At 44.1% G+C, this 21,957-nt stretch overlaps 1 protein-coding gene across 8 annotated transcripts in view; it reads left to right on the top strand.

Moving 5' to 3' along the window:
• Positions 1-21,957, top strand: part of FAM13C (family with sequence similarity 13 member C) — a 144,844-nt gene that overhangs the window by 94,306 nt on the left and 28,581 nt on the right. For all 8 annotated transcript variants that reach the window (XM_079901072.1, XM_079901073.1, XM_079901074.1 and 5 more), the window contains one exon: positions 8,425-8,509. In XM_079901072.1, coding sequence (XP_079757198.1) covers positions 8,425-8,509 — 85 coding nt within the window. The remainder of the gene's footprint in view (positions 1-8,424; positions 8,510-21,957) is intronic.

Raw genomic sequence — 21,957 nt, forward strand, 5'->3', positions numbered from 1 at the left:
ATAGATACGTTTTGGCGGCAAGCCATAGCAGACCTCCAGATGGTACTTACTGTTTGGTTTGAGATGTGTTTCTCCCTCAAAATTGTTTTAATTTTGAGAAAATGGTCTAGCAGGAGGCTTATTCAGGCCCTTGATACTCCTGAGTTGGCTGAATGGTATTTCTTTCTGTAGGAATAGGCAGCTGTCTTTTTCTATTGAAATGCAAACCCAGTCTATAGGGTTGGGCCTTAGATCAGAATTGACTGATAATTTTTTTTCGGTATCTGGGTTTTTTTCCTTGTGACTGAAAGTCAATTCAAGCTGGCTTTCATAAATAACAGGATTTTATTGATTCAAACGCCTGAAACTTTAGGATCAGGGTAGGCTTCACAAATGGCTAGTTCCAGGGATTAAAGACTCGTCATGTAGATGCCGTCTCTTTCCATTTTGACTCTGCTTTCCTATATTGACCTTATCTTTGGGTTGACCAACGCTCTCTAGGGACACACTGTTCTTACAGCTAGTAATTCCGGTATATATTAATTTTCTATTACTGTGAAACAAATTCCCAAAAGCTTAACAGCTTCAAACATCCATTTATTAGCTCACAGTTGTGTAGGTCATAAATTTGAGTAGACTCCATTGGATTCTCTGCTCAAGGTCTCACAAAAATGAAAACAAGGCATTGGCTGTGATAGACTCTTATCTGTAGGTTCCAGAGAAGAGTCCATGTCCAAGCTCATTCAGGTCATTGCCTGAATTACTTCCTTGAGGTTGTAGGACTGTAGACCCCATTTCCTTGTTGGTCAGCATCTGGGGGATAGCTCTCAGCTTCTAGACACTGCCTGCGTTCCCTCTCACCTGGGCCCCTTCACCTTTGAGCCAGCAGCACCAAATCCTTCTGTGCTCCAAATCTCTGTGATGTTGTATTCTGCCAGCTGGAAGAAACACTCTGCTTTTAAAAGGCTCACCTGATTGGGTCAGGCCCATCCAAGCAATCTCTGTATCCTTGGTCACCTGAGTTAGGACTTTAATTATATCTGCAAAATCTCTTCTTAGCAGCATCTAAATTCGTGTTTGATTGAGTAACCAGGGTACAGGAATCTTGGGGGCCATCTTTAAGATTCTGCCTATCACACAGTAGAAATGGAGTCCTTTCTAGATCCATGAAGTTCCATACTTGAGTCTCATTTATCTGGCTTGTGACTTGTAGCCCATTCTTGAACCAATCACTATGACCTTGGGAAACTATTGAAGTCCATTCCATGAGTTGAAAATGAGACATATTCTATTTTTCGAAAATCCACATCTTATCACGTAGAAAAGCTCAGAGTCCTGTTTTAGAACGTGAGTTTATAGAACTATATTATTCTCTCCCAAACATCTTGTTTTTATTGTTTATTTAATAAAGTAAACCTATTGAGGATATCACAAACAGGTAAAACTAAGTACACGACTCCCTCTTCCTAGGTTGAAATCTAATCATCTGGCTGGAAGGAAATTTGGTTTGGGTTATCATGTGTGGTGGCAAGATTGCCCTTGTTTAAGAAAGAAGTACCGCTATTATCAGAATAAGACCTGGATCCTCTTGTCAGCAGAGGACTACTTGAAGTGAATAGCTTGTTCTCTTATATTGAATCTCTCCATTGGGTAGTGCAGGACAGTGAGGGCTGACCATCCTGAGGAAGCTGGGATGGGCTGAGCCGAGGTGTACTGGTCCTCAGTTAGACTTGGCTGCAAAGCATACTGGGACATAAGCAACACAGGCCCCACAAGGATTAGCCAAATGCCCAGTGTCCCTAGGGATGGGGTGAATTTGGCGTTTTTTTGTAGCCATCACCATTGGAGGAAGTCCCACTTCTTTTGCCCAGAGTCCCTAGGGATGGGGTGAATTTGGCGTTTTTTTGTAGCCATCGCCATTGGAGGACATCCCACTTCTTTTGGCAAGAACACCCAGAGGACGGCAGCAGCAGTTCAGGAGGTAACACTGCCTTGCTTCCGAGCACCCCATACTTTATACTTCCTGATGTGGAGGTCCTGTTTCAGGGGGTACCAGGGCCGGAGGCCAGTGAGGCTGTCAGAAGGCTGGAGGTCAGGGAAAAGCTATTGTTTCTGGGACAGGTAGCGCTAAACAGGCAACCAAGGCAGCATTTAGGGTGGGTCAAGTCCCTAAGGAATAGGGCAGTATTTCTCAAAGTGTGAACCTTGGACCTCCTGCATCTAAGTGACCCTGCCCCAGGCCACAGAATCCGTGTCTGTCCCTGCCTGGGAGCGTACGTCTTTAACAAACTCCTCAGTGATTCGTAAGCATTTAAAAATTTCTGAACCAGGGCAGCAAGGAGGCTTGAAATTGGATACTCAGAAGGGCCTCCCAAGTACTGCCTAAAGGGTCCAGGCAAACAACACTAATATTCAATGCAGGATTTTTATGGTTGGCCCCTATTCTACCCATTGTGCTAGGTACAGCCGTGAACAATGGCAGTATGCTTCCAGCCCTTCTGGAGCTGGAAGGAGCCAATAAACAAGTAGAGAAATAAATAAAATTCTGTATTATAGTGAGTGTTGGGAAGGAAAAAATCAAGATGCTAAAAGAGAAATTGGGGGGCCCTCTTTGGATGAGGTAATCAGAACTGGCTTAAGATTTGATGGAAATTTGACTGTGAAGCAACTACAGCTGAATTCAAGGCCTGGGGAGGTAGGGGCAGGGAGTAGATGGAAAGGAGGGGTGGGGTGCGTGCGTGTGCGTGTGTGTGTGTGTGCACGTGTGTGCGTGTGTGTTGGGGTGGAGCCTACACAGGACACAGGAAAGCTCAGGGAAGAGAGTGGTAAATAGAAATGGGGTTGTTTGGGACCCTGTTGTATCCTCTGTTTTGAGCAGATTCCCAGTTTGATTTTGCCACGGAGAATCTATGCACAGTTCTTGGATAGATAGAGGGGTGGGAGAGGGTCACGAAACCGCTTCACAGAAAGTAAAAGTAAGCTGTCTGTCCTCTGCAACTGGTGAATTGCAGACAAAGGCATCCTAAAATAGTATTCCACCATCCAGCCTGTGTGGGTGTTCTCCATTCCAGCCAACTAAAGTGGGACCCGGTAATTGTAGAGGAGAGAAAATGAGTAGAGTATTTTCTAAAACAAGTCGCATATTTTCCATTATGTAAAAGAGAAAAATTAGCTTGTAGAAAACCACACCTAGGTTTCACGGACGTCTCTCTGGTTTCTTTGATGACCACATGGGAGAACGGGGGAAGCAGAGGTAGGCATTGTTCTTTAGAGGATCCATCAGCCTTTGTTCAGTTTTCCTGCAGATTGTAGAGACCCATTCAGGGAGACTTTGGATGTAAACCTGGAAAAGCCAGCTGGCAGGCTGGCCTCAAGGGAGGGGCTGGGGGCAGCCTGCCAGGGACCAGGAGCCCCCCCACCCCGCGGCCCCCGAGCAAGAGAAGGGCCAGAGGTAGCACTGGGACCACAGGGGTTGGCTGCCCTTCATTTTTCTGTAGGGGTAAAGCTCATTCCTGCATAAAAGGTCACCAAGTCAGGCAAGGTTGGAGAGCGAAACAGCTGCTTATTCACTCTGTCTGCGGGCTTGTGGTGTCTTTCCTCCATCACCCTATAACAGTGTAGTAGCCATCTCCCCAGCAGACTGGAGCCCCGCGAGGAAGGGGCTGACATCAGTCTCATGCTCCAGAGCCCAGTGTATCTCTTTGTGCGTTGAGAGCTGCCGGAGCCTGGGAGCTGCACGTGTGCTGGTACAGCTGCTGGGGGCATGACCCTCACGTGTGTGATGCAAGCAGTGCTCCAGCCTTCTCAGAGGAGGCTCTGTGGGGCTCAGCCCTGATGGGACAGGCTGGATTCCTCCTGTTGCCCACTGGAAGGACATGTATGTGACAGTGGCATAGATTGCTCATAGGCAAAGCCTCCAGCTTCCCCTGTTGTGCGTCCTCTGGTCACCAGGCTCCATCCCACACGGGGCATCCAAGCCTCCACTCTCTGTCCCTGTGCTGAGGAACAGCAGGTGGTCCTCAGGGAAGGGGTCAGTGAGGGTTGGGGAGGGACATAGCTGATGACAGTCGGTGAGCAGAGTTTCTTCCATTCTGCCTCCTCAATTCCAGCAGTTTATGTTTTCCCTTCTCCTTGGATGTCTTCTTGTCCCTCGAGACCTTCATCTCCTCCCTCCTGTTCCATTTGCCACTCTGCTCTCCCCAATTCCTTTAAGCTTCCTCCTACCTGGTGTCTGAGAGAGGAGCAAACCAGCCGTGCAAAAGGATCTCCTTCGACGCTCGGAGCATCGGTTCGGTTTCAGTATGAGTACAAGTGAGGGAGGAGGAGGGCGGGAAGACGGGTGAGAACCACCTGTGACTACTCCCAGTGGTAACTGGGTCTCAGCATTACACCCCACTCTCTGGGGGAGGAGAGAGTCCTCTGAACGTGACCTGACGAGCTCCTCTGCAGTGAGATTCTTTGCTGTTGATTTGTGTTGTGTGAACACTTGATTCAGTTCCACAAACACCTTCCAAGCATCCACTCTGTCAGGTTCTGTGCACCAGCCTCAGTACACGGACATGTTTGCTTTTCTTTCCTGGAAAGTTGGAAGGGAACTTTCAAGTCACGTAGTCTCAGGTTCTTCCTGGGCAGATGCAGAGTGAGGCCCTGGGGGTAGAGTGATGAGTCAAAGGTCAAGAGATGCTATGGGGTCTGGCCTCCCACACCACCAGCCCGCTGCCCAGCAGCCCCTGGGGTTTGGAGATGAATGTAATAACCACGGAGTCCAGTGCTTGAGTGTTTCCCACGTGCTGATGCAGTGCAAAGTGCTCTCTGTGCCTTCCCTTGTTTCACTCTTCGAGCAGGTGCCACTGTCACTGTCATTATTGCCTCTTTTTATGCATGAGGAGACTAAGGCTTAGAATAGCCAAGATTCTTGCCCCAAGTTAGCTGCACAGTACATAGCAGAGATGGCCTCTGGTTCGGTGTGAAGGCCGTGTCCTCCTCTGCTTTTCTACAAGAGCACGTAGAGTTTACAGGAGGCGGCTGGTTCCACGTCCTCCCGCTAAATGTAGAGAAGGACTGGTTTTCTTTCTTTTTTACTTTTTGTTTTTTAAAATTGTGGTAAAATAGATATAACATAAAATGTAACGTTTTAACCATTTTAAAGTGTACAGTTCAGGGGCATTAAGCACATTCACACGGTTGTGCAACCATCACCGCCATCCGGCTCCAGAACTTTATCTATCTTCCCAGCCTCACACTCTGCACCCTTTAAACACTAACTCCCTTTCCTTCCCCACCAGCCCCTGGCAGCCACCATGCTACTTGCCATCTCTATGAATTTTACTGCTCCAGATACTTGTCCTTTTGTGACTGGCTTATTTCACTTAGCATAATATCCTCAAGGTCCATTCATGTCGTAGCGTGTGTTAAAATTTTCTTCCTCTTTAAGGCTAAATAACATTCCACTGTATGTATCTATCACAGTTAGTTTATCAGTTTATCTGCGGATGGACACTTGGGTTGCTTCCAACTTGTATTAACCTGCTAATACCCTGTTAGGACTGCCATTAACAAAAAGATACCAGAGACTCGGTGGCCGAAACAGCATTTATTATCTCGCAGTTCCGGAGGTAAGAAGTCCAAGATTAAGGTGCCGGCAAAATTGGTTTCTCCTGAAGCCTCCTCCTTGGCTTGCAGATGGCTGCCTTTTCACTGTGTCCTCACATGGCATTTCCTCTGTGTATGTGCATCCCTGGTGTCTCTCTCTCTCTATAACGGCACTGGTCATATTGGATTAGGGCCTCACCCTTATGACCTTATTTTACCTTGATTGCATCTTAAAAGCCCTGTCTCCAAATATAGTTACATTGTGGGTTAGGGCTTCAATATATGAATTTGGGGGAGACAGTTCAGTCCATAATACATTTCTTGGTTATTGTGAATAATGTTGCCGTGAACATGGGTATACAAATATCTGTTAGAGTCACTGCTTTCAATTCTTTCAGTGGGTTTGCTGGCTCATACAGTAGTTCTGTTTTCAGAATTTACCATATTTGAGGAACTACCTATTTTTAGAAACACCTGTTTGTGGAACCACCATACTGTTTGCTGTTGCAGCTGTACCGTCTTACATTCTCACGGCATTATTTCTTAATTTTCAGAGTAGTTTTGCTCTTTTTGAGAGGTCACTCCAATATCCAAAGTCTTTCAGTTGGAAGCTTGCCTGGAATCATTCTTTTTGCTTCCCAGATGCTTGGGCACTAAATCTTTCCAGAAACTTGGTGCCCTTGCTCCTTCTGTACCACCTGTCAGTAGCCTTGGGCTCTTGCTTCCACACTTAGCTTCTGGGAAGACATCCCAGAGAGGAAGAAGAAGCTATAAAAAAATGGCCTGGTGTCAGGCAGATGCTTCATCCAAGCTGTGGGCTCCCAGGCAGCAGCCCCTGAGCACAGGGAGGTTTGTACTAGGTCTTGCTCCAACTCTGAGCTGAGCAGAGGAGGGGTCCTGAGCCTGCGAGGGACCTGCCGCTTTCAGACTGGCCAAGAGACAACAGATTTAAGACATTCCTCAGTGAGCAGCTGTTTTTTAAAACTTTTTACTTATTTTTTTTAACATCTTTATTGGAGTATAATTGCTTTACAATGGTGTGTTAGTTTCTGCTTTATAACAAAGTGAATCAGCTATACATATATCCCCATCTCTCCTCCCTTTTGTGTCTCCCTCCCTCCCTCCCACCCTCCCTATCCCACCCCTCTAGGTGGTCACAAAGCACCGAGCTGATCTCCCTGTGCTATGCGGCTGCTTCCCACTAGCTATCTATTTTACGTTTGGTAGTGTATATATGTCCATGCCACTCTCTCACTTTGTCCCAGCTTACCCTTCCCCCTCCCCATATCTTCAAGTCCATTCTCTAGTTGGTCTGCATCTTTATTCCCATCTTGTTCCTAGGTTCTTCTGACCATTTTTTTTTCTTTTTCTTTCTTTTTTTTTTAGATTCCATATATATGTGTTAGCATACAGTATTTGTTTTTCTCTTCTTAGTGAGCAGCTTTTAAAACACCGCTGTGGGTTCGTATGTACTCACATCAACAGTATGATGAGGGTATGTGTGCGGGGAGGGGTTGGGATGGGAGGAGGTGTGGGGCGTGGGTGTGTATGTGAGGTAAGGTGTGAGGGTGTCAGGGCACAAGGGGTGAGGTAGGGTGTGAGAGTGGGAGATGGGAATGAGGGTGCATCTGGGGTGGAGTGTGTGTGTGATAGGGCGTGAGGGTATGTGTGGGCCATGGTCTGGGGGGGTGTGTCTGGGGTGGGATGTAGTGGTGGTTATGAGGGTGTGTGGGGAATAGGTTATATGAAGGCGGGCTGTCAGCAGGTGCTTGGGTGCGTGTGTGCACATGTGTGTGTTGCAGGGTCAGAGCAGGGAAAAGGACACACGACTCCACTCCGGGTAGCCCCCCGTCCCCCACCAGGAGCTCTGGGGCCTGCAGAGCTTCCCTGTTGCAGGGGACTGGGGCCCAGCCAGGGACTCGGCATGACTCACTTTGACCTGGTTGGGGGAATGAATTTGCCGGGGCGTCTGCATCACAGCAGCATACGCATACGTGCGTCAGTCTGTCTGACTTTGCTCCTATTAAGAACCGCTGGAGGAATTTAAAATGAGAAAGGAAGAGGGGGAGTGGGGAGTTTGTGCTGGCAGTGATGAACGGTAAACTGCTTCTCCCTCAGTGGCTGGGTCAGACTAAGGGACCAAGGTCATCTCCCTCCATCCCTCTACTCTGTTCTTGGTAAAAGGCAGCTGTATCCATTCCATGTGAGAAAAGTAACTTCAGAAGATACACGTACACACACACACACACACACACACGTACACACACACACACACACACACACACACACACACCCCTACACACCTACAGGCACGCACACACCCCACATGCAGATGCAGATAAGGGAGCCCCGACGCACCTCCCAGCTGCCAGGCGGCCTCTGCAGCAGTCACTGTGTGCACTGCGGGCTTTTATGAATGGTAGCCTGGGAGGGGCCTAATGTCATTCGCTCCTGATGTCAGCACAATGAATGAAACACTTGCAAAGCGTAAAGGCTCAACCACTGGGGAAGCAGATACCTTCTCAGACTGGTTCTCCGGGTGCAGTGTCTCTTGCTGACGAAATCATCAGTCCCGTGTGTCACAGATAATCAATATATGTTAGGATTGATATGAAGCAGAAACAGAGACTGCCTGTGGAAGAACGCGCCTCTGATGCCGGCACAGCCAGCCCTGCCTGAAGCAGCTGAGGCCGAGACCCCCTTCCTGCCAGGCGCCGGAGAAAGAGCTGCAGACCCAGCGTTGCTTCAGGATCTGACTGAGCCAGCCCGATGTTCTGCTTTTGCTGGCAGAATCCCTTGCTGAAGCTCCAAGCCCTGGAAACTGATCTGTGCTCTGCCTTTTTGACACACCAGGAAGAAGCCGCTCAGGTGCACGGAGTCAAGGATCCAGCCCCGGCGTCCGGCCAGAGCGCCCCTGCTGAGGGGGCAGATGCCACAGGTAAGAGCCTGGGCTCGAGGGGGCGGGCTCCCCGTCTGTACTGTCAGGGTAGTTCTACGTCTTGCTGCTTCCTCCTAAACCTGGCCCCGTGGGAAACAGTGCCTGGTGCACCGGGGGGCTGAGTGGGGGCGGGGGCAGGAGGCATGAAGATGTGCTGGAATCCACATCTCCCTCTCTAGCCGGGGGCCAAGGGTCAGAGTTCCAGAGATGGTGTCAGGTGAAAAGCACCCGTAATACCTGGTCTTCGTTTTCCTATTTGGTCTCCTGTGACACACAAGCGGCATGTTTATATGTCACTGGATTTAGATCATCTGTGCTGTCTTGAGACTCAGCTCATGATATTTTTGAGGGATTAGGGGAGTTTCAACATTGCTGCTTCGTTTCTTCTGTTAACTGCTTGTAAGATGATCCATCACCCCAGGGAAGGTGGAGGTGAGTGACACAGCTCCTTCCAACGCTATATTGTCTTTTTCTGTCTCATTTTTTTAGCATTAATTTCTGTGTTGAAAAGTCTCAAACTTGGGTCTCATTTGGCTGTTAGTTTCTCTAGTTTTAATCTCGGGGATAGTAGGTTGGCTAGCAAGCAGAACGCAAATCAGTGCTCCCAGGAAGACTTTGATGGGAAAGAAGTACTAAATTTATATGGGCAGAAATGAGAGCACAGCTTATCTTTTCTAACATCAGTGGGTCAGAGGTTTGCACACTGGTTTCTGAGTGGATGGTAGAAATAGGCTTAGGTGAGCTTGCTCCAGGAGTTGAAGGAAGAGATTTACAAAGGTAATCTGTATCCATACCATTAGCAATAATGCATTGAAGATATTACTGTTTAAAACAGACCCACATGGTCTAAGTAGGCAAAACAGCCATCTCCAGTGTTTGAATATGTATTAATAACAGTGGCTAATAATAGCTAGTAATAGTAGCTACTATTATTATGGAAGACTTTCTGTGATCCAGGCACTGTTCTAAGCACTTCATAGCTATTCATTTAAATCGTTAAACCTGTGAAATAATACTATTCATAGTAAGGACACTGAGGCCTAGTGTGGCCCTCCTGGTGAGTGGTAAATTACTTCCCTGTGGATGCAGGTAGCCAGTTGGCTGTCCTTGTTGCCTGGTGAGCTCCTCTGCTCTGTTGGCCATTGTGTTTGGATGAGGTGCAAGTACAATCAGGTAGGAGCCAGTGTCAAGCCAGTTAGGGATTGGAGTCAGATTATTAGACAATGCCCTTCTTCTACCAACCCCATATTCCACACCCTGTAAACAGCATACAAAACACATAGAGAAGTCCCAAGCCAAATACAAATTAACTTTTGAATTATCTGATGCTTTGTATAGCTTCACAAGTATCTGGCAAAGACTGTTTAATAAAATATTTGCTGCCTGTTGGATATGGAGATGCATATATAGGTATATACACACACATAGACATATATGTGTATATATACATATTTTAACATGACTTTTATGTGTATGTGTCTTATTTTTTCCAAAGGTCAATAATAGTTTTACGTTTTCTCATTCTGGATGGACGGGATTTTGAATAAACTTATTAACACATTCTTTATAAAATAGAAATATGTACTAAGTTTATGTAGGGATCACCCACACAAAAGAACCATCAATATATTCCATGTTAGGTGTCAAATGGCAGAAATGGGCAAAGGGCTCTTTATAGAGGAGGCCTGTAGGCTGGATGCTGGATTTTCCAAAATGTAGGTGAATCTGAGATACGCCAGAGTCCTTCCAAGAGAGTTTATGAAAAAGAGAGGTTTCCACTCTGGGGTGTGTTTGTGTGTGTGTGTGTGTGTGTGCGTGTGTGTGTACGCACGCGCACAAGTGCACACGTGCGCTAGGCAAAAACAGCTCCTGCAAGTTTTCAAAGATAAAACCTATCCTGATGTTTTTGGCCTTTGCAGAGCTCATGAATAGGAGTCTCGTTTAGCTAAACTGACTGCATGGGAATTGATGCAGGGAAAGTGAAGAAGTCCCAGCCCCGATTTTGGACCTTGGAATGCTTTATTTCGCCCATGTTTCACTGTAATTTTATTAAAAAAATATACCTTTGACACAATCTATAAACCACCTACTCTAGATGTTTTCAGGGACCTATGGAGTTTCTTCATTTGGCAGGAATATTGCCAAAGTGATAAGCATTTCAAAGAGGCTTTCACAGTTCAATTTATGGGATAGTGTGGTCTCATTGTCTTCCAAGACACACTCTTCTAGGAAGGCCCTGCATTTTCTAGTCCACGTGTCACTCAGAAGGGAGAAATTTATGCTCATATTAGATCAGCTGTCCTTAACTCAGGGCCTGTGAATGGATTTCTTGAGTGATGTTTGAACACCTGGAAACTATAGTTTTGTGTGTGTGTGTGTGTGCGTAAAGCCCTGATGATAGTGTGATTGCGTGGATTAGCACAGATGTCGTAAGTCTGTAAAAAGTTACAGTAACTTAAAAAAATTCTTTTTCTCTTAAAGTCTAGAATCTAGCCCTGGGCCTTAGATGTCTATAAATATTGGATTATTAATTGTTGATGTGAATATTTGGTATAAGAAGGACAAAATCCAACAAGGGATTTTTACAGGAATATCTGGGTATGATGTGCTACTAATTAACCATTCAGAGCAAACCTTCAGGAATATAACTTGTGATTTAAGTAGGTTTCAACCTTACTTTCGACTTGATTTAAGGCATGACTTAAGTAGTTTAACTTTTCTTTAAACATCAAGGTTAGATTTCTAATTTTTTAATTTATTTTAATTTTTATTTTTTTGGGCCGTGCCACACGGCTTACGGGATCTTAGGTCCCCAGCCAGGGATTGAATCCAGGCCCTCGGCAGTGGAAGCGCCAAGTCCCTAACCACTGGACCACCAGGGAAGTCCCTGAGGTGGTTTAACTTTTGCAGGGGGCGTCTGAAATGCTGGTCTGAGCAAAGTACCGTATTCTCTATGTCTTGAGATCAAATATTGTGTTTTAACTTGAGTTTACAGGATACAAAGATTAGTCTCACCTAGTAAAATACCTGAGATGCTCCCTTGTTCTAGAAATCCAATTACAAACTGCACTTGCAGCAAGAGCAGGTCTTGTGGCACCCCGAAGGGACACTGTGTTCTAGAGAGCGTTCCTGAACCTGCCCGCACATCACAATTAACAGCAAGCTTTTATACCTGGGGATTTTCGGTCCTCATCTCTAGACCGTCTAGGGTTGGAAGTCCTGGAGTCTTTATATTTCGTAAACATTCTTGAGTATTGGGAGCCACTGTTTAAGTGGACAGTGTCTTGAATTAAGAGAGAAAGAAGGTCAGGTTCTCTTAGGTTTTCTTTGACTCAGTTTCATCAATGGAAAGAGCTCACAGACCACATGGACTTAGGGTCTGTGACCAGTTGGCTCAGTCCATTCACTTCGGGAGAAAGGTGCTCAAGCTAGAGCTCGAGGTGGGCGGGCTGGGGACAGGGACAGATCTGAGGGATGCAGAGGGCTTTAGAGAAAAGCGACACAGAAGGTACCAGCTGCAAGGCAGCTTCGGGACTGTACAGAGGGTAACCAACTGCCCCAGTTTTAGCACTAAAAATTCCACATGCTGGGAAGTCCTCAATTCCAGGCAATCCAGGACAGCTGGTCACCCTACCTCTAGGTTGCAAACCGCATAATGCGAGATGGAAACCCACATGATAGTGAGGCTCAAATTCCTCTCACTGAATCAGCAGCCCTCTCTTACAGCTGAAGCAAATGTTTCCACCAGACATTAGTAAGCATCTATTCTGGTGGTGTTGATGGGAAAATGGAATGAGGATTGTCTTTTCACCAGATTGTCATTTTCAACGTATGTACAAGGACCATTTGACGTTGCTCCCCATGACTAAGCATAGTAACCCCTGTTCTGTCTGAGCACAGGTGATGGAATTTTTAGCAAAAGCTGTCACTGGAGATAACTGAAGACTTACTACTGTAAATAATCATTCTAAAGCAATACCTAATTAATTATTTTATTATAAAATCTTGACTTTCACATTGAACTTTCCATTTGGGTAAAAGCCTTGTTGCTAACGTTGCTTGAAAGCACTAACGTAGTATATCTAGGTACAGTCTATAATTATTCCCATAAAGAATACTGTATGGTCTGTAGGTCTCTTCCTAAGGTTGAAGTTGGAATGGGGCAGACTCGAAGAGAGCCTGACCTTCTCTGTCGTATTTTAAGACACTGTCTACCTGACCAGATGTTCCCAATTACTTGGCAGTGCTTATTAAACGTACAGATGTCTGGACTCCCCACCCTAAGATGCAAAATTAAAATGTAGAGATGAGGCCTGAAACTTTCCACGTTTGAAAAGCTCCCCTTGATGATTCTGATGTTCAGGGAGATTCAGGAACACTTTGTAGAACTCAGTACCCTCCAAGGGCTCCACAAAAGGGGTTTTTGCTGCAGGTGCAGTTTATAATTGGGTTTCAGGAACGGGGAGCATCTCAGGTCTCCTACTAGGTGGGTCTGATCATCCACATAATGTTTCATCCTATCTGGCAGCAGCCCCAGACAGTCTTTTAAAGTCAGTAAGAGGGAGTCTACATTACCTCAGCGTCAGAAGTACCCAGATTCCAAATGTCTTTTAGAAACTTTATACATTGAGTTTGTGTGTGTGTGTTATTTCTAAATCCTTCTTGAACCTTTTTATGTTTTTAGTATATAGCACTGGTTGCTTTAACTAGAAAATGGCTATCACTGTAGAAAGTAGTACTTCATCTTCTTGTCCTAAACTGGTTCCTTTAAAACAGCAGTCAGTGGTTTTCAACCTGGGTGTTTTCGTTTGTTGTTTTTTTGCCCCCTTCGGGACATTTGGCAATATCTGGAGACATTATTTTCTTGTCACAGCTGGAGTGTGAATGCTACTGGCATCTAGTGGGTAGAGTCCAAGGGTGCTGGTAAACACCCTGCAATGTACAAGACACCCCTTGCCCCAACACTGCCGCAACAAATTGTTATCTGGTGCAAAATGTCAAGAGTGCCAAAGTTTAGAAACTGTGCTTTAAAGGTCTTTAAATGAATAATATCAACCTTAGCTAACAGTAACCTCTTCATTTGCACCAGGCATTGTTGCATGAATTTTCTTACTTTATGGCCATAACCACCCTAGGAGGAAGGTGCCATTATTATCCCCAGATGAAAGATGAGGAAATGAACTGAGGGAGTTAATGTAACTTGTGGGCGGTCCCACAGTACTGAGTGCTGGGGGGTTGGGAGGAAAGGGGAGGAGTTGGGGGAATTTCCTCAATCAGACTCTGTGGTCTAAGTTTTTCACACAATATCATTTGCCATCCTGTCTAAATGTGAAGTCCACATGATTCTCATATTCTAGAATCTGAAATTAAGCCCAAAGACAGCCTATGTGCCCTCTGTATAACTAATAGGTTTTAAAGTCATTTTAAAAATCCATCCCTGACTTTGTTTTGTTAGACTGGAGGCATCTAGATTTGTAGTTGGTTAACCTATTGCAGCCCCTCTGTTCCTATAGTCATTTCAGCTCCTCTGATCTTAACCATCTCTAGGCCCCTGTGCCTTTCTTGATGTGTATTTCCCTGACCTGCATAGTGTTTTCCAGATGGAGTCGAGTAGTAGAATTTTGTTTGTAAATATGGGCACAGGTCCTATACTTTTGCAAAATGATACTATTGGGGGAAACTGGGCAAAGCGTACAAGCGATCTATTGTTTCTCACAACTACATGTGAAACTACAGTGATCTCAATAAAAGATGAATTAATACCTAAAAAATATGGGCAGCGGGAGTGTTTCATAAACTAGTTACAAAGTAATTATGCTTGTTGGATTGCTTTCCATACTCTTCCTAGAAATGTACACTGTCTTCTAGACCTTTTTGTCATATCAATATAGTCTATAAGAGCTCCCAAAATCCCATTTCCCATAAAACTAATAGTCCAGTGCTTCTTGTGTGTTAAGTGTAGAAGGCTTAGTGTTGTCCAGCGGAAGAGCCTGCTGGCCCACAGTGAAGGTCACCTGCCGCTGTGGAGCCGCCTCATGGTTTGTGAGCCTCTTCTGTGGTTGCTTTGCATTTTACTCTTCGAAAAGTACTAACGTCATCCACAAACTTAGACTTGGGACTCTATTTCCACTTCAGGGTTATTTCTGAAATGTGAAATAAGGTTAAGCCAGGATCCGTCTGCAAGGATTAGTACTGACACATCTGTCATCAGGATACTAATTCAGCTCTTTCTTTGGGGCATATTATTAAGTGAATTTTTTATCCATTACAAAACATTTAGCCCAATCGTCATTTGGTTTTGTTTTTAAATAACTCTTGGTACGAACACCATGCCATTGACTTCTTGAAAGCCCAAATAAATTATATTCATTGGCTCTGCTTTGTTCGGAGACATAGCTCTTTGTAGAACCTGATGCGCTCATTGGGTGATCTTGTACAGGTTATTTGACCCCTCTGCCACAGTTTCCTTTTCTTTAAAAAGGGAAAAAGGATAGTATCTACTTTTTAGGGTTGTTGTGAGGATGACATAGCATAATACCTATCCAGGTCTTAACACATCACCTGTGGTAAATGCTCAGGAAATGTCAGCCGTCATTATTTTAAAAGCTGGGCATTCAGAGCTTACATGCCTTTCCTCCAGTTGATAACGCTTGCATTCGTCTTTAAATGTCTATTCTATCATAATTTCTAATGACTTTCAAGGTGTGGAGATGACATTTAGTACTGTTTATTCCCTAGGTCCTCTCTAGAGTCCTGCATTTGATTGACATTACACTAGTTCTCTTAAGCAAAAGGTATTTATAACAGTGATAATCTACAATGCTGATGGTGGAGTAACTACCTCTTATTAAAGGTGAAACTACATTTGTTACCATAAAATCTATCCTGTGCTAAACCTATGACATAACTTGGTTGGAAAAGATCTTTACTGTTAATAATTTTTCTCTGATGCTTTTATCGCCATCTTCATAGTTTCTGAAAGAGGGAGTTTCACATTAACCCCTTGTTTTCCAAAGAGAGCATTTTAAAAAATGATTTCAAAATTCATAGATGACAGTATAATTCTCTGATGCCATTTCTATAACTGCCTTATAAGGAAGGAACAATTCAATCCTGTGGCCTAAACCACCAGGTGATTATTAAAAAAATTTTTTTTAGTTCAGTTGTTAAGACAGGCCGAGGACCGTGGTGTCTGTATTGTCCTATTTGTCTTCGCCACACATTTTACAAAGGATTCTGAGCGTGAAGAGGCTCATCTGGCCAAGGACCTAATAGCTGTTAGTAAGTGGCATCTTGGACCAAGCCCAGGGCTCTGACTCCATAGCCCAGGCTTTTAACCAGTGGGCTTATAGACATGTTAGTTTTTTAATTAATAGATTTTATTTTTAAGAGGTTTTAGGTTTATAGAAAATCAAGCATACAGTACAGAGAGTTCTCATATGCGCACATAATTTCTCATATATTACAGTCATTTAAATACCTTTCTTTCTGGTTATTCTTTCATGCTTATGAAGGAGGGTCTAGAAGTGATCAGACAGTTTGCCTAGATGCTCAGTGTCTGATACTGCTCTGAACAGCCCCCAGACCCAAAGTGGACAACCTCTTCTGACTCTTCCAGGAACCTAGAATTACACTTTTCCACGTCTCTATGTGGAACTGCGGGTCCAACTTTTTCTGATTAATTTTTCCTTACTGACATTGAACGAGCCTGTGAAGATACGGCCTGCAGCAAAGGTTGGAATTTCTTTCCGTAGTCTTGCTGTTTGCTTTGTATGTAAGTTCCCTTTTGCTTTTCAAAGCACGTCTGCTCATAAATGAAAAGCCTCTTTTGAAAATGGTCCTTGTTACCTTCCTAGCAGATTTTTCTCAGCTTTCCCGCTGAGGTGATCAGTTGCACAGGAATCAACTAGAAGACACGGAAAGTTGTTTGGGCTGAGAAATGATCACATCCCGGCACCCAGCCTTCTCTCTGTACCGGCAGGGTGCTTCTGAATCTTGGGCACTATCATGGGTGATATTTGCTCTTTCTTTCCCTTCCCCACCCTCACAGCCTAGCTGAGCACTCGGCTCCACTTTTGTGACACAGGGAGGGGAAAAGATGTTTTCAGAGATGAGACACCATCGGCCATTTATTTCCCTTGGTTATTTCTCAGTGGTTCTTCGACAGTGTGCATATAGGCAGAGAAGTTAAGTCTTGAATAATCAGAGGAAAGTGCAGACATTCATGTAGTCGCTCAGTAGATTTGTCTAGAAGATCATTTCTTCTTTTCTCCGAAGTGGTGCATTTGGTTTGGTGCTGTGTAGAAACTGCTTCCAAAACTATGAATGATCCCTGCCTCATATGTGCTTCTCCAGAACAGTGCAAAGAATAGACTTCTTCACTTTCCCCATACAACAGAGATCTGGCGACCTGACCCTGTCCTCAGTGTGGCTCACACTACTGTAGCCCACAGCACGGTTCTGAGTTCTGGTAGAAGTCACTAACGTGCAAAGACCTCAGTCTGCCTCGGGCTAGAGGTTTGCTTCCGCCGCCTGTTTCCTGAGAACGAGCTCAGCCTTTGTCACCCTGCCTTCTCACCCACCCTCACCATCGTGGTGTCTGTGTTTTTCTTCTTCTTCCCCCACAGCTTTCCGGCTCCTCGTCTTTCTCACCCACTACCTTGCCGCGTTGTCTTCCTCTGTCTCTATTCAATCTAGAGGCCTCTATACCCTCCTTGGCACTGTACTTTGCTAAGCCAGTTTCCATGTGAAATGAAAGCATATTTAAGATAGTTATTAAATTTCATCTAGACACTTAAATTTATTGAATATCACTATAATACTGAAAATTTGGGTGAGTTCAAATCGTTTACACCTCCCAAAATGAAACTGTGATCTTCCTTTGCTTGGGCCTTCGTTGATACTACCTTTTTTAAACTGGAGGTCATTTATTCCTTATTTCTACCATTGAGACAGTGAAAATACTTAAAAAGAACTGCAAAAGTCTCTTTATCAGAGTGCATAGATGTTATTATTGGACTTCTAAAATAATCAGTGACAGTGTACCCTGAAGATTTATGTATTTATGTATTTCTGTGATTTAAATATTATGTTTACTTGGCAAAAAGCATTGCATATGTTAGAAATAATAGCAGTGACTCAAGAAAACAACATTCCAAAATTGTCTTTCCATAATTCTCTAGGGAACAGGAATGATAGTATTAAGTTTGTCTTAAGAACTACTCAAAAACCTAAAGCCTGGATCTCTATTTACTGATGGAAATTTAAATAGAAGATTGTAGTCAAAAATGCAGAGGCAAGGAATAAGTTTAGATCTGAACTGAGGCTGCTTGATCCATGTAGCTTTCTGGTTTTCGGGAAGGATTTTGGAATTTCTCATTGCCCAGCTAACCCAGTGCTCTAATCTACCGGTTGTTCATTTTAATTGAAATCAGTACATTGGCTCCTTCAAAACAAAAATGGCGCTCACCGTCTCAGCCCCTACTCCGGAAGGGGCGTTTAAACAGGGCAGTGTATGATGAGGTTGGATCCAGTTAGATTATGTCTCTTGAGCTGCATGCCTACACGTATATAGGGGCTATTGGGCACCTCCACCTGGATGACCAAAAGTGCCTCTTAACTCAGTGCATCCAGAACTGAACTCATTTCCCCCTTCGGCTCCCCTCTTTAATTCCCTAACTAGGTCAAAGATACCACCATAAATATAAACGACAACAGCTGTCATTGATTGATGAGTTATTATTATGCCCTGTCCCCAGGCGCTATATGAAGCCCTTGAGATTCCTTATCTTTTTAAAATCCTTCCAGCAATTTATTTATACTGATGTCATTTTCACTGAAACAGATGGGAGAACTGAGATTGAAAAAGATTGAATAATGGGTCCCAGGTCACACATCTGACAAAATTGGGACGTGAATCCAGGTGTTTCTGAAACTATAGCCCATGCTTTTTGTTCATGATGTCAGACTGCCTCTTGGGATCTGCAGGACGCTTGCCATGGAGCCAACCCCTGTTTGCACGGTGACAAATTCCTCACCCCTCTAGCTCACTGATGTTTTGGTGGTCCTCCACAGAAGCTGGCACATAGAAGCCTGCTTGGAGTGCCAGTCTTGTCCCACTCGGTGGCTCGGTCGGCCTCATCTACCAGAAATCCGTCTTCATCTGCTCTCATTCCTACCCACTCATCCTAACCTCAGAGATACTGCTTTCCTCTCGGTGGTCTCTGAGCAAGCAGGCCCATCTGTTTCCCCAGGCTTAGTTACTGGGATGACGTCAGGCTACCTGTATTCTCTCTCTTGTGAACTATTAGTGCCTTAGGTTAAATTCAACTTAAATTCAACACACCTACAACTAAATCCATTGTGTGTCCATCAGCTGTTTCTGAGTTGTTTTTCGGTTTTATCTTGGTGGCCCTGTTTGTGTGAGGCTGGCCGAGGGCTCTGATGCTTGAGCCTCATTAAAATCATGTACATGTTTCTGACTCATTTAGTTTTTAATACCGTCAAAGGCATGATGTTTGGCATTTTGGAATGTATCTGAATGCTGCCTATGGGTCCACCATGATGGGTAAACCCAAAAGTGCAAATTAACAAACCCACAAGCCTGTGGCTAATTTGTGACTCATCTCAGCAGTCCATCTCAAATGGTTGCCGATAGAGATTTATTTAAACTTTAAATCACTTCATTTATTAATTTACTTTTTAATTAAATTTTTTATTGACGTATAGTTGATTTACATTTGAATCACTTAAAAATTCACATAAGAAAAATGTTTTTTAAAATCTGACTGATTCATTTAACAGCTGTAATACAGCATCTGTTCCTGCCTGGGGTTGCACCCAGATCAGAAGTGGGCTCTGGCCTTCACACCTGATGATAATGACTTCTCTAAGCTGTGGTCCCTGCTCAGTGAGTGGCCTGCTAGAAATACTCTCTGGGCCTCCAAGGTCGGAGATGTGGAGTCTTCTACCACGGGCATTGGTCAAACCCGCCCTGACTGGAGCTCACGTAGTCATACCACCTTCCCTCCTGAAATTAAAACGCAGATCACATTACTCCCAGCCTCCTGTGGTTATTATGAAGATTAAATACTTGGCAAAAACTCTTATTACAAGCTTGAGGACATAGTGACTCACTGCATAAGTATTAGATATGATTATTATTCTTATTTATAAATAACTGGTAGGAGGTACAATATGTTGAGAGTGTATTGGTTCTCATTTCCCACATTAACCCCGTAAGGACTCCTAGTGGAGTTGGTGGTCAGTAAGAGAAGATAATATTCAACTTCCTTATGTTGATATTAATAATTGTTAAAATGATGGTTCTCATGGTTACCGATTTAGCAGTTTCTGCGCCTTATCTCGATGTTTCGCCAACTATACAGAGGATGCATGGGTGAACGTTGTTTTAATAGGAATTTATTTTAATGTGTATTAGTTGAAGAAATGTAGCTAGCACATCAAATTTATGACTTCTTGGCCATTATTGCCTAAGATGAAGCTGACATTTGGGAAAACTGTAGTTTGAAATTAAGATTGTATTTAATATATAATCTTATATATATTATAAGGGGGGAGAGATAAATTAGGAATTTGGGAGTAACATATACACACTACTATATATAAAATAGATAAACAACAAGGACCTATTGTATAGCACGGGGGACTATACTCAATATTTTGTAATAACCTGTATGGGAAAAGAATCTGAAAAAGAATAACTGAATCACTGCTGTACACCTAAAACTAACACAACATTGTAAATCAGCTATACTTCAATAAAAAAGAACTTAAAACAAAGAAATTAAGATTATATATATACACATAAACACATATATACACACATAACATACATATACACATATATATTAAAAATAGGTTTATGTGGATATGGCAAAAATTTGTAGGGGATACAGTTTTCCTATTTCATCCTCCCTTAGTCTTGAGAGGCAGGGAGAGGCCTCCCTTAGTCTTATTCTCCCCATTTTACAGATGAAGAAACTGGGGTTTAAAAAGGCCCATTTTTGCTCAAGTGCCTCTTAACAGGTGGTGGACCTGAGATTCAAATTCACAATCTTTGTTCTCTCTTGTTCTGCCCGTGGGGTTCTCACTTCTCTTCCGAGGAATGCATTTTTTTTTCCCCAAATTTTTATATTAACTTTTATTGGTTTTTTCTTCCTATACAATTAAGACATTCATTACAGAAATTGTAGAAAATACAAAGAAGGATAAAAGAAAACAATTTTTTTTATTGTGGTAAGAACACTTAACATGAGATGTACATTCCTAACAACTTTTTACGTGTGTAATACAATACTGCTAACTAAAGGCATGAGGTTGTACAGCAGATCTCCTTTGACTTTCCTGTCACAGCCCTGTCAGGTGGTCCAAACAAGGACACAGAGAGAGGTCAGTGAACTTGCTGGAGCCCCACAAGAAAGTATGAGCACCCCGAGCCCTGGCTCCCAGGCCCTCCCTCTAAAGCATAGTGCATCACAGCATGGGCTCTGGCAAGTTGCGCCTTTCTTTGGAAGAAAAAGCAGTGTGCTCCCAGGGTCCCATCAGAAGCCACCCGAGTTTAATGTTGCCATAAGCTTCTCCCTGTTGGGGAGCAGGGTCTGTAAGTGGTGGCCTGGGCTCTGTTCCCAGGATGGCAGCAACGCCGGTTGGCTCTGAATCTACCCTGGTCTCTTCTGAGCAAAGATCTCAATAATCCTGTCTACACAAATGCGCACACATAGGCATGCACCCACTGATTTAATTAAGCCACTTCACGACTCAAATGGTTAGTTTAGACAAAGAGCTCAGGCATTACCAGATTACCAGGTTTTTTTTTTAACATTTTTTTTTTTTTTTTTTGCGGTACGCAGGCCTCTCATTGTTGTGGGCTCTCCCGTTGCGGAGCACAGGCTCCAGATGCGCAGGCTCAGCGGCCATGGCTCACGGGCCCAGCCGCTCCGCGGCATGTGGGATCTTCCCAGACCAGGGCACGAACCCGTGTCCGCTGCATCGGCAGGCGGACTCCCAACCACTGCGCCACCAGGGAAGCCCTAACACTTTTATTGGAGTATAATTGCTTTACAATGGTGTGCTAGTTTCTGCTTTATAACAAAGTGAATCAGCTATACATATACATATATCCCCATATCCCCTCCGTCTTGCATCTCCCTCCCACCCTCCCTATCCCACCCCTCTAGGTGGTCACAAACTACTGAGCTCATCTCCCTGTGCTCTGCGGCTGCTTCCCACTAGCTATCTGTTTTACATTTGGTAGTGTATATATGTCAATGCCACTCTCTCACTTCGTCCCAGCTTACCCTTCCCCCTCCCCATGTCCTCAAGTCCATTCTCTGTGTCTGCATCTTTATTCCTGTCCTGCCCCTTGGTTTTCCATAACCATTTTTCTTTTCTTTTCTTTTTTTTTTAGATTCCATATCTATGTGTTA

Source organism: Stenella coeruleoalba, assembly GCF_951394435.1.
Source record: "Stenella coeruleoalba genome assembly, chromosome: 16".
In the NCBI taxonomy this organism is placed as follows: Eukaryota; Metazoa; Chordata; class Mammalia; order Artiodactyla; family Delphinidae; genus Stenella; species Stenella coeruleoalba.